Genomic DNA, 12761 nt, shown 5'->3' on the forward strand with positions numbered 1-12761 from the left:
GGGCAGAGAAAGTCTGTCTTTGCATAGGACTGGAAATAGTGATGTATAATATCCTCCATCAGTTCCACGAGGACAGGAGCTATGTCTTCCCCATTCGGAGTAGAAGAGCAACTTGGTGGTACAGTGAAATAGTGTGCCAGGCCTGGAGTTGGGAAAATCTAAGGCCACATCTAGCCTCAAGACACTATGTGACTCTGGCCAAGTCACTTAACCCTGTTTGCCTTGGTTTCCTCATTTGTAAAATGAGCTGGAGAAGGATATGACAAAACACTTCAGTATCTTTGCCAAGAAAATCCCAAATGGTGTCAGAAAGAGTTGGACATGATTGAAAAATGACTGAATCACAACATAGTGGAAACTCCCCCATGTACATAATTATAAAACACTTTTTACACAAATAAAATCAGATCTAAATAATTGGAGAAATATTATTCATAGATGGGCAAAGCTAATATAATTAAAGTGATAATCCTACCTAAACTAATCCTATTCAATGTCATCCCAATTAAATTACAAATAAGTTCTTTTATCAAATTAGAAAAAATAATAACAAAACTCGTTTGGAAAAATAAAAGATCAAGAATATCAAAGGAATTAATTAAAAAAAACATAAAAGAAGGAGACCTAACAGTACCAGATTTTAAATTGTATTATAGAGCAATAATTATCAAAATTATCTGGTACTGGCTAAGAAAAAGAAAATAAAATCAGTGGAGCAGAACAGACATACAACAACAGTAAGAGATTATAGTAATCTTATATTTGATAAAATCACAAATCCAGGTTTTGGGGATATCACTGTTTGGTAAAAATTGCTAGGATGCCTGGAAAGTGGTTTGGCAGAAACTAGATATAGACTAGTATCTTACACTATTCACTAAGATAAGATCAAAATAGATACATGATCTGGTCATAAAAGGAGATACCATAAGTAAATTAGAAGAATATGTTGTCTATCAGATTTATGGATAGGAGAGGAATTTATGAGTCAGCAAGAGATGGAGAACATTGAAATGGAAAATGGAAAATTCTGAGTACATCATTTTGAAAAGTTTTTGTACAAATAAAATGCTGCCAAGATTAGAAGGAAAGCAGAAAATTGGGGAAAACATTTTTATAGACAGCCTCTCAGATAGAGGTCTTATATCTAAAATATGTAGAGAACTCTATATTTAAAAGAATAAGAGACATTCCCCAATTGACAAATGGGCAAAAGATATAAACAGATCATTTTTGGATGAAGAAATCAAAGGCATATATAGATAGGCATATGAAAAAATGCTCTAAATCACTGCTGATTAGAGAAATGCAAACCAAAAGAACTCTTGAGATATCACCTCATGTTCATCAGACTGACTAAAATGATAAAAGGGCAAAGTGACAAATGTGGGAGGGGATATGGAAAGATGTCTACACTAATGCACTCTTGGTGGAGTTGTGAACCGATCCAAGCATTTTGGAGAACAATTTGAAATTATACCCAGAGAGTTATAAAACTGTGTATACCCTTAGATCCAGTGTGTGTTTCCCAAGGGAGATCAAGGAAAGAACCCACATGTTCCAAAATATTTATAGCAGCTCTCTTTATGGTGGCAAAAAAAATTAGAAATTTGATGGGATGCCCATCAATTGGGGAATATATGTATGTGTTGGAATACTTCTGCACCACAAGAAACAATGAACAGACTGATTTTTTAAAAAAAACTTTGAAAAAACTACACAAGACAATGAACAGTGAAATGAGTAGAACCAGCCACAGAATTAATGCTGGAAGAACCAGCTGTGAGTGTTACCTCCAGAAAGTGAATAGAAAAGTGAAACATGAAAGACTTAATTTATATGCACATATTGGTTGACTTGATGTGAGGTGGGGCTGGTGGATTTATTATGTAGATATGAAGAAAAGTTAAGCTAAACCAAGGAGATTTGTTATTTCATTTATATACTGTCTTCTTTTTTGGTATGTGGAAATGCTTGCTTCATTTGGTTTTGTAAAGTTTAGAAATAAAATAAAAGAAAGGACGAAAAGAAACTCCCTGAGGATGGGGATTATACTTTTTATTTTAGAACATAACACTCCCTGAGGGCTTAGTCATCATCATAAGGTCTAGGAGCTCCCTAAGTATAAAAATAAATGAATATTTGAAAATAAGCATTTATTAAGCACTTATTACTTTGTGCCAGACACTGTGCTAAAGAAAACCACTGCCTCTGGGGAACTTAAACCATGGGGAGACCACAAGAAAGGAAAGTAGTGACTAGAAAGGCACCCTTGGATTCAGAAAGTTAGAAGGATAGATGAGTGGGGCTATAAGGGAGTAGATTGAAATACCCATCCAAGAATTATTAATAAAACTGGGCAGGGGGAAAAAGTGATTAGCAAGGCTGTGGAGAAGATTAGAGAGTCCAGATTGTTGGCTCCCAGGCTTTCCCTGAAATAATGGTCTAGGTCAGGAGAAGCAGTCACCAGTCCAGAGAGCAGGACCTGGAAGCAGTACTTTGTTCTGGGCCAGAAGGTGGCAAGCCATGTGTCTAGTCTTCATTGACTGAGAGCTCTTTGACCCTAAAATGTAATTAGTGCCTTCTCTATGTTTACCCCTGACTCAGATCAGTTGACATATCTTTTGTTTCTGTTTTCCCTTGCTATACCCATTGCCTAGTGCATTCTTCAAGGGATATACCCTATGCGGAATCCTTTTTGTGACATTAGTGTTAAGGAGAAGCAGGGACACCCACCTTGCTGCCTCACAGGGTTTCTAATTGGTGTTTCTCTCTATGAGCATCACACCTTTGGTTTAGCCACTTCCATGTAAATGTGGTGCATTTGCACCCAAATGGCACAGACCCACCCAGTCAGATGGGGCATTGTGGGTTGAGCTCCATCAGTCTTGGCTGTTGCTTGGAACAGGAAAGAGAGGGAAGTAGATGGAGCCTTCTGGGGTCTTGAATCTCAGCTCTCTCCCTTTCTCTGCAGGTGGACCCATGCAGAATGGGCAGCCCACGGCAGAAATCCGAGAAGAAGTGGCCCTGACCAACCTGGGCTCTGGCTCCTCAGCTGCCAACAAGCGGCACAGTACCAGTGATAAGATGCACTTTCCCCGTGCCAGCCTGCAATCCATCACCACTCTGGGTTTGTTGCCTTGGACTAGCTGTACTCCTTGGATTAGGCATGGGATAGCAGACAGGGCCTTGGACGTGGGAGTCAGGAGAACTTGGGTTCAGAATCTGCCCGAGACACTGACTCGCTATGTGATCCTGGGCAATTCACTTCCCCTCTTTGGGTCTCAGTTTCCCCATGTGTAAATTGAGAGGGTCAGATTTCATGGCCTTCCTCCAAAGTCTGATCCTATGGACTTTCTCCTGTCATGAACTTTTCCCCTTTAGTTTTGTACCTGAAGGCCTCTCCGCAGATCATCCGAGCAATTTTTTAGTAGTTAGGACTCGGGGTGGGTGGGATGGGAGGAGGTGCCATGTTCCCCCCGGGGCGTGCTCAGAGCTGTGGCATATCCAGTCTCACCCATTCTCATCCCTGGGGATGGTAGGGGCTGACCCAGCACTCTGCCTATAGGGAAGAGCGACTTTGGGGATGTGTTCTTGGCAAAGGCCCAAGGCCTGGAAGAAGGAGTGGCCGAGACGCTGGTGCTGGTGAAGAGCCTTCAGAGTCGAGATGAACAGCTACAGCTGAACTTCCGGCGAGAGTTTGAGATGTTCGGCAAGCTGAGCCATGCAAATCTGGTGCGACTGTTAGGCCTCTGCCGGGAGGCTGAGCCCCACTACATGATCCTGGAGTATGTGGACTTGGTACGATGCTGGCGTTGCCGTCCTGGCTGCTGGGAAGGGCTGGGGGCTTTCCTTGTGTGGCAAGCACTTTGGCCCAACCTGGGGCTTCTCCCTCTTGGCCGGAGGGTCATCTGGAGCTCTTTCCTGTGCTCTCCTCACCATTGCTAGTAGTTCTTTGCTGTTTCCACTGTTGTTTGCCCAGGATTCATTGGGGGCCTCCTGTTCTCTCTCTCTTTTTTAAACCTTTACCTTCTGTGTTAGAATCAATATTGTTTATTGGTTCTATGGCAGAAGGGATAGTAAGGGCTAGACTTTGGGGGTTCAGTGACTTGTCCAGGGTCACACAGCTAGGAAGTGTCTCAGGCCAAATTTGAACCCAGGATCCTCCTATCCCTAGGCCTGGCTCTCAAACCACTGAGCCACCTCGCTGTCCCTTGTGATGACTTTTTTCTCTCTTCCTTTTCTTCTTATGACATTGGGGTTTCTTGGACTTTTTTTGTGACAAGGATCCCTCTGGCAGTCTGCTGAGATCTATAGACTTTTCAAAGACATATTTTTAAATTCACAAAATAAAATCCATAGGATTATAATGCAAACCAAATATATAATTATTTTCTTTGTTAATGCTGATAATTCCACATAAGTTTTCTGAAGTTATATGATTGATATTGTCTTCTCTCCTCCCTGCAAGCTGACAATCAATTCAGTCTGGGTTATACATGTATTATCATGCAAAACATATCCATATTTTTCCTTTTTGGTAAGATAATAATTATATAAAACCAAAAACCCAAATAAAGTGAACAATCGCATGCATTTTGCATTCCAACTCCAACAATTCTTTCTCTAGAGGCAGATAGCATGCTCCTGGATCATGTATCACTGAGAGCAGCTAAGTCTATCAGAGTTGATCATTCCACAATATTGCTGTTACTGTGTAAACCAAATATATTGAAATATAGCTTTCAAAATATTATTTAAAAAAAAAACCAACCCAAATGTTCTTTCAGCGAACAAAAATCTGGTTCTTCTCCCTTCCATCTTTCCCAAACAAAAAGAAAACCCTTGTAACAGATGTCAAGCTAAACAAATTCCTGCATTTGACATGTCCAGAATATCTGTGTCTCGTTCTGCTGCACCTAGAACCTGGGCCTTTTTTATCTAGGTTTCCTACTGAAAAGTAAATAGGTCAAAACCCAGTTCTCTTGTTTTTCAGTTTTCTGTTGAATCTCGCCCCCCCCCCCAATCGCTTTCCCCACTCTTCTTTGCCCAAGACTTGTGTATTCTTCTGCTCCAATATAACATGGCTCATGGTAATATTTTTATTAGCTTGGATTTGTAGTCAGGAAAACCTGAATTGGAAATCCCCCTTGGTCACTTACAAACTATGTGACTGTACCTCTTTTGGCCTTCAGTTCTCCCAACTGTAAAATGGGGATAATAGTGTCTACTTCATTGGATAATCCTGAGAATCAAATCAAATGAGATAGGGACAGCTCTATGGCACAGTGGATAGAGTACCAGGCCTGAAGTTGGGAGGGCCTGGAGAAGTTGGATTCAAATCTGGCCTCAGACGTTTCCTATCTGTGTGACTCTGGGCAAGTCACTAGCCCTTACCCTTCTATCTTAAGAGTTATTACTAGGACAGAAATTGAGTTTTTTAAAAAATGAAATGAGACCACATCCATATGTTTTGTAGTATATAAAAAAATGTGACCCTTATTCTTTGCTACCATTACCCTTTGATAGGTCCTAGTCACCTTAGGCATGGATTTATGTAATAAACATCTTTTCTGCCTTCCTATCCCAAGTCAGCTTATTGGTTGTGGCTTGAATCAACCAGTGAAGCTGCCCCCAAAGATAATGAATATATTTCTTTGTACTTCTATATCCTTTAATGTTCTTTTCCTTTCTCTTCCTTTGAGAGATGTATGATACAGTGGATAGAAAGCTTGCTTTGGGACCAGGAACTCTGGGGTTTAAATCTGATCCATACAGCCTGTATGATGTTGGCAAATGACTTAACCACTCAGGGCTTTTAGACCAGAAGTATCCAGCAAACAGCCTGTCATGCTCCTAAGAGGCCAGAGCCATACTGAAATGTAATTGAGAAATATTTAACAAAATAAGTAAAAGTAAAAGTAAAATAAAACATAGATGATGTTCATATGTGAACTCCCATTCGAGTTTGATAGTGTTGCTATAGGCAACTCTTAAGCTCCAACATAGAGAGAAAGTACTGCCGGGCTTTGTAGAGAAGGGGCCTCAGCAGGAGCTTCCTGCCCCATCAAAAGGCCCAGCCCCTTTTCTTTCCCTGCCTGTATCCTTTAGCGCTGGGTTTTTCCCTAAGGGAGTTTCAGGTCACTTCAGTGTTATAGACTAGTCAGCTGACTCGGAGCTGGTAGCTGTTGGGTATGTACTTAGTGGCTTTGATAGTGGCATCTCACCCTGGGGCTGAAGGAGCCCTGGCATCACTTTTACTGTCGGTTTCTCCCTTAGGGGGACCTGAAACAGTTCCTGAGGATCTCCAAGAGCAAGGATGAGAAGTTGAAGCCACAGCCTCTCTCCACCAAACAGAAGGTGAGGGTTTGGGGGAGAGAATGTTCTAGGAGGGAGAAAGGTAAAGGTAAGCTCAATAGGATCCTGGATGGGGGGTATAGTGAGAGATATGCCCTTTACCTTCCCCCACTCCCTTCCTCCTAAGATCATGCTGGAGGAGATTTGGGTGAAAGGAATTGGGGAAGTATTTGACCTGGAAAAGGAGAGACTTGGGTGGAGGGGAGGTGAGGTCCTGAAAAGTCGTCTTAAAAGTGAAAGGCCATTCATCTGAAACCAGGATCAGATTGGTTCAGCTCTAGAGGGCTGATCTGCAAACAATGGGTGGGAGTTTGCAAAGAAGCCAATTAAAACCTGATGAGCAGGAAAAGTTAATTAACAATCAGCTCTAAAAACTGAGGAGGGACTTTATTATGGGACAATTAGTAGATAGAGTTTGGGGAGACCTGAGTAGAAATCCAACCTTAGACACTAGCCCCTGAGCAAATCACTTAACCCTTGTTTGCCTCAGGTTCCTCATGTGAAAGTGGGGGTTAATAACAGCGCCTACCTCTCTAGGGTTGTTGTGGGATATGAGATAATAACTTACTTGAAAGGCCTTTGCACAGTTCCTGGCCCTCTGAAAGTACTATGTAAATGTTAGCTATTATTCTTAGCTATTCAAAGAAAAGGTAGAGGATTAGTTGATAAGGTGCAGTAAAAGGAGTTCTTATTAAGATATGGGTGAACTCTGGTGCTCTCTAGAGGTCCCTTTCAATCCAGATTCAGTTTCCCAAATGAGATAATCCTTGTAAAATAAATTTTATACCTTAAAATACCATGTAAATATCAATTATTAGGGTGGTATAGTAGATAGTGGTGACCTTGAAATCAGGAAGGTTTGAGTAGAAGTCTTATCTCTGGCACATACTGACTAGGCAAGCCACTTAACTTATTCTGTGTTCTAGAAAAATTTCCAAGACCAAAGATGCAAAGAAGGTGTTGACTTATAGAGGGAATTTCCATTACGACAAAATTACAGATTCTTGTTCAAGTGTGGCTGAACTAGTTGACTTAGAAAGTCCCTTAAAGTCCTGAGAGTCTGCAATTCTGCAGTATGTCCATTCTTCTAGGAATAGAAATAACTAAGCATCTTCCTAAACCAAAAGATCAATGATAACAAACAAAACTGCAGGGGTGGATGACATTTTGTAGGCTTCATTTCACCTTTAATATTTCTTAGAGAGCAAGGGAAGGACAAGAAATCTGTAGCTGACAATATGGAATCTTCACCTCTCTTGTTTTGACTTTGAGCTTCCTGATATTTCTTTCCCTTTCCCTTCTTAATACTTCCTCCCTCTTGGTTAAGAAGTTGACCCCTGGGCTAGGAGCCCTCTATGGGCTCCATGATTAAGGCTTTTCTTGAGTCATGAAAATAAGAACAACAATCTTCAACCATTTCCGCACTACCAGATGCCCATCACACATGTCAGAACTTGGAATGGGCCTGAGAGACCTCCTTTTTATAGAGGAGGAAACTGAGGACTGGGGAAGGCCAGGATTTGCCCGAAGTTCATGAGATAGCTGAGATTGACCTAAATCTAGAGTTTTTAACATCCCCATCTCCACCACTCTCTTCTTTGAGTCCTTTCTTTCCTCACAGTGGCTTGGGGGAGTGGAGCCACCAGTGGATTAGCCACAGATTAGGAAGTGATGAGAGGTTCAGGGAAAGTTCCTGATTGTGTGACTCTAGGCAAGTCACTTAATCTCTCTCAGCCTTAATTTTCTCATCTGTAAAATGGGGATAACAACACAGGGTTGTGGTGAGGATCAAATTAAATTAGAAAATAGCTATAAAGTGCTTTGTAAGCCATAGAATCTAACAGTTTAGATGGGAGGCTAGATCAGATAGATGTGTATGAGGGCACCCACAGTGAAAGCTGACACAGATGGGCTTAGTGAAATATACACAGGGATTACATACTTCAAAGACTTGAGAAAGAGTCATGATTTCATCTTTACAAGTGCTTTATCCATTGATCCAAGGTTATACAAAGCAGAAAGTAGCATGATCAAGCCCAGATCTTGTGATAACTTCCTGATTTGCTGCAGCCAAAAAAATTAATCACCTTCTGATTTGAGAGGCTTCATTTAAAAAAAAAAAAAAAAAAAGAAAAAACCACAGGGACCCCACCAAGTCACAAAGAGACTACACGGTAGCCCTTGAGGGAAGGGATTACATGGAAAGCATAAACAAGACATTTGGTAGAGGCAGTGGAGAGCCAGGCCTAGAGTTGGGAGGACCTGAATTCAAATACCGCCTTAGATACTTCTGAGCCATGACCCTGGGAAAGCCACTTAACCTCAATTTCCTCCCTGTTGTCCCTCTTCTGTCTTAGAGGTGATACTAAGAAAGTAACGGTTTAAATTTAAAAAAAAAAAAAAAAAAAAAGATAAGACACTTGGAATATACATGCCCAGTAAGAACTGGATAGTCAGTGGATTTGGGATCTCTCCAGATTTCCTGGTGGAAAGAGACTTTTCTGGCCTGTATTCTAAAGGAAAAGAGCCAGAACAAAAGGATAATAAGAATGGCAAGATTCATTTTTCCAGCTTAAGGTTGGGGTATAAGAAGGGTCAATTGCTTCTGTGGTTGATTTGAAAGGAAAAGTAACTCATCATGTACTGAGAGAAAACCTTCCTTAAAATATGTCCCAGAGCAGCTAATTGACTCAGTGAATAGAGTCTGTCTCCTGGATTCAAATGTGGCTTCAGGCACTCCTAGCTGTGTGACCCTGGGCATGTCACTTGATTCCAATTGTCTAGCCCTTAATTGATTTTAAAATAGAAGATAAGGGTTAAAAACAAACAAACAAACAAACTGGGGGGGGGGGGGCAGCTGGATGGCTCAGTAGACTGAGAGCTAGCCCTAGAGGAGGGGGTTGTTCAAATTTGAACTCAGGTACTTCCTAGCTGGGTGACCCTGGGCAAGTCACCTAACCCAAATTGCCTAACCCTTACCAGTTTTCTGCCTTGGAACCAATACTCAGTTTTGATTCTAAGGCAGAAAATAAGAGTTTTGTTTTGTTTTGTTTTGTTTTGTTTTTTAAATGTTTCCCTACAATACCTGAAATTCTCCCATCCTGTATTTATTCTTTGGGACTAAGATTTATCTCCAGGGGATCCCTTTTAAAAATGTAAATAAGGCTAGCTGGTTATGTTAGCACAATTAAGCATTTTCCCAAAAGCTAATCAAACAATCTAATCCGTTTTGGGGATAAGGTAGCTTGAAAAAGTTTGTTGGAATCTAAATTCTGGCCTGTTGGATCTTGAAATGTAGGTAGGGATTGGGTTGAGTAAATTTTGGAGCAAAATAGAGCAAAATATTTTCAGACTGAAATTGTTGCACGTAATGTAATCTCCCATCTACTGTTTTAGAGGGAGGAAAAGATCATAAACATTGAAATTTTAAAAATATAATATTTTTTCCCCAATTACACGTACAATTTTAACATTTATTTTCTAAAATTTTGAGTTCTGAAATCTCTCCCTCCACCCTGCCCTCTTCTTCCCGCTCCTAAGATGAGAACCCTCCATTTAACACTAGCATGAATTAGTTTCAAGAGTGGACAATTGGAAAAGTAAGTTTTAAAGGTCTGATTGGCATATTAGAGGCAATAATAATCATAATACCTAGTATGTGTGTGTTCGTGAGTATAAATTTTGCAAAGTATTTTAGGTAGGGTAGCTCAGTAGACCAAAACACTAAACGCTGGAATCTAAAGGTCTCAGTGGTGTCCTAGTGGGTTAATTAGAATTTGGACTGAGGAACTAGGTAAGCAGAAATGGAAAGGAAGGGGCGAGTCTGCTTTCAGCCCACTGGGAACTAAATAAATTCTTAGAGGAGGTTTCTATGTCAGGTTTTCAGTGTTAATCCTGAGGGCCTTCTGATGGCTTCTTGCCCAGCAGTTTCAGGAAGCACTTAATCCCTTTTGTGTCTACAGGTTGACTGCTAGAACTCTACCAAACTCTCCTTCGTCCCCCAAATTCCCCACCTCACTTAAGAGCTATCACTGTGCTAAATCTGGCACCCTCCTCATTTCCTCTTCTCCTCCTTCCTCCCCCCACCGGATTGCCTTCCTTCTGCCAGACCAGAGGTCTCTCCACCTTGTTCGCCAGATCAGCGAGAGCTGGCAGGGAAAGGAATTTCTAAACCAGAGTGGGGAGATTACAAAAGACTTTGTGGCATGCAGATTACTTGTCAAGAAGAGACTGTGTCCTGGGGTTTTAAAGTCTAAGGCACAATTGGCCTAATTTATGGTGCTTTCTCAGATCTCTGTTCCTTATCACATTCAGGAACACCTGAGAGACACTGGAGGGAAGAGGGTGGGATTTTTTTTTTTTTTTACTTTTAACAACTCAGTTATTATTTTACCTTATTCCCATACTATTGAACCCTTCCTGGTAACAAAGGAAAAGCATTTAAGTAAAGCTGGTCCATTCAGCCACCTTATCTGACATGTTTCATAATTAGGCTACACCTCTTCTTTTGAGAATTAAATTTTTTTTTCTATATTTGACAAACATAAAACATTTCCATATACAAAGAACAGAAAAGGTGGATTGTATATGACAGCCAATTTTCCTTATGGACAGCTTTCGAAAGTTTATACTAAATTCAGTATGTTTGCTTTAAAGCTGACCTGCTTGCCCTTTGATCTCCTGTTTTCAATGGCCCATTGATGTCTTTGCCTTTGGCATAACTAGCACTAGGCCCTCTCTTTAATTTATCTTCCCCCTCAAAAAAAAAAAAAAAAAAAAAAAGGTAACAAGTTTGCAGAGTCAAACAAAACAAATCTCCATATTGACCCTATCTAAAAATGACTGTCTCATTCTGTATCTTGACTTCATCTGGCAGGATGTGTCAGGAGGTGAGAAACCTGCTCCATTGTCATTTCTCTGGTGTCACTTATTGAACAGGGCTCTAAAATATTTTGGAGTTGTTTTTCTTTATAGAATTTTAGTCGTATAAATTGTTCTTCTGGTACTGCTCGCCTCATTCTGGGTCCATGCAGGTCTTGCCAGCTTTCTCCAAATCCATCCCTTTCATCCATTACAATGACATACATTCATTTGTTTTTGGAGCCAGTTGAGGAATAATACTTCTTTGGTTCCTGGTCTTTGCTACAATAATAAAGTCTGCTATAAATGTTTTTGTACATATGGATCCTTGCTTTATCTTTTGGGGATATATACCTAGTAGTACTCTCACTTGGTCAAAAGGTACACAGAGTTTCATGTTTGGGATAAGGGTGAGGAATATATACTTCCATAATTTCCATACCTTGATCAGTTCCTCCAAATGGGTACAGACTCTGGAGATATAATTGTAACAAATCACAGTTTTATGAGCAGTACATTAGTGTGCCTGTCCTCCCATATCAATTCCAACACATTTTTTTCCTTTTTTGTCATTTTCAAGGAAGATCTTCAGAATTGTTCTGATTCACTTTTCCTTTTCTCAATTTGGATAATTTTATATGGTTGTTGATAATTTGTTTCTTAGAACTACCTGTTCTTTCTTTGTTTATACATTATAGAATGGCTATTGTTCTTATATGTTTGGATTAATTCCATATAAACTATGGCTAATCAGACTGTTAGAGAATTTCTTGAAAGACTGTTTTCTCCCAGTTAACTCTTTTCTTTCTACTTGTAGCTACATGGGTCTTGTTTATACAAAAGCCTTTCAGTTTTATGTAATTAAAATTGTACATTTTCTCTTCTATGATCTTCTCCATATCTTGTTTATTTGAGTTCTCTTCCCTGATCTGTAATGATTAACAATCTTCCATTTTGGAATGGACCCAAATGATCTTCCATTTGTCCAGTTTTTAAATAATTGAGATGATGTATTCATTTGGAATTTATTGAGACATATGATGTGTATCTTCTATCAAAAGTTCTTAACTTTTTTGGTATCATGGGCTCCTTTGGCATTTTCTGTTGAAGACTAATGCTGATTGTTGCCTATATCCATAATTGAATAAAATGCTAAATTCCTTCCTTCCTTCCTCTCTCCCTCTCTTCCTTCCTTCCTTCCTTCCTTCCTTCTCTCCCTCTCTTCCTTTTTTCCCTCCCTCCCTTTCTTTCTCCCTCTTTTCCCTCCCCTCCCTTATCTTCTATCTTAGATTTGCTTCTGACTATTGAGTTCCAAAGCAAAAGAGTCATTAGGGCTAGGCAATTGGAATTAGGTGTCCACATTTGAACCCAGGACCTGCTGTCTCCAGAGCTGGCTCTCTATCTAATGTGTTCGTTAGCTGCCCCACACTTAAGACATTTCACAGCTTTTCTGCCTCTATGTATCTTTTGCCTCCTCTCCAACCTTGACTGTTTTCTTCTAGGGCCCAATAGGTGGAATGCCTAGACAGAATTAGGAAGATCTG

General features: G+C 40.3%; 1 protein-coding gene across 1 annotated transcript in view; it reads left to right on the top strand.

Moving 5' to 3' along the window:
- PTK7 (protein tyrosine kinase 7 (inactive)) overlaps positions 1-12761 on the top strand; it is a 99332-nt gene that overhangs the window by 69268 nt on the left and 17303 nt on the right. The window contains exons 15-17 of the mRNA XM_044675321.1: positions 2975-3130; positions 3569-3801; positions 6280-6360. Coding sequence (XP_044531256.1) covers positions 2975-3130; positions 3569-3801; positions 6280-6360 — 470 coding nt within the window. The remainder of the gene's footprint in view (positions 1-2974; positions 3131-3568; positions 3802-6279; positions 6361-12761) is intronic.

This window comes from Gracilinanus agilis, chromosome 4, assembly GCF_016433145.1.
Source record: "Gracilinanus agilis isolate LMUSP501 chromosome 4, AgileGrace, whole genome shotgun sequence".
Lineage (NCBI taxonomy): Eukaryota > Metazoa > Chordata > Mammalia > Didelphimorphia > Didelphidae > Gracilinanus > Gracilinanus agilis.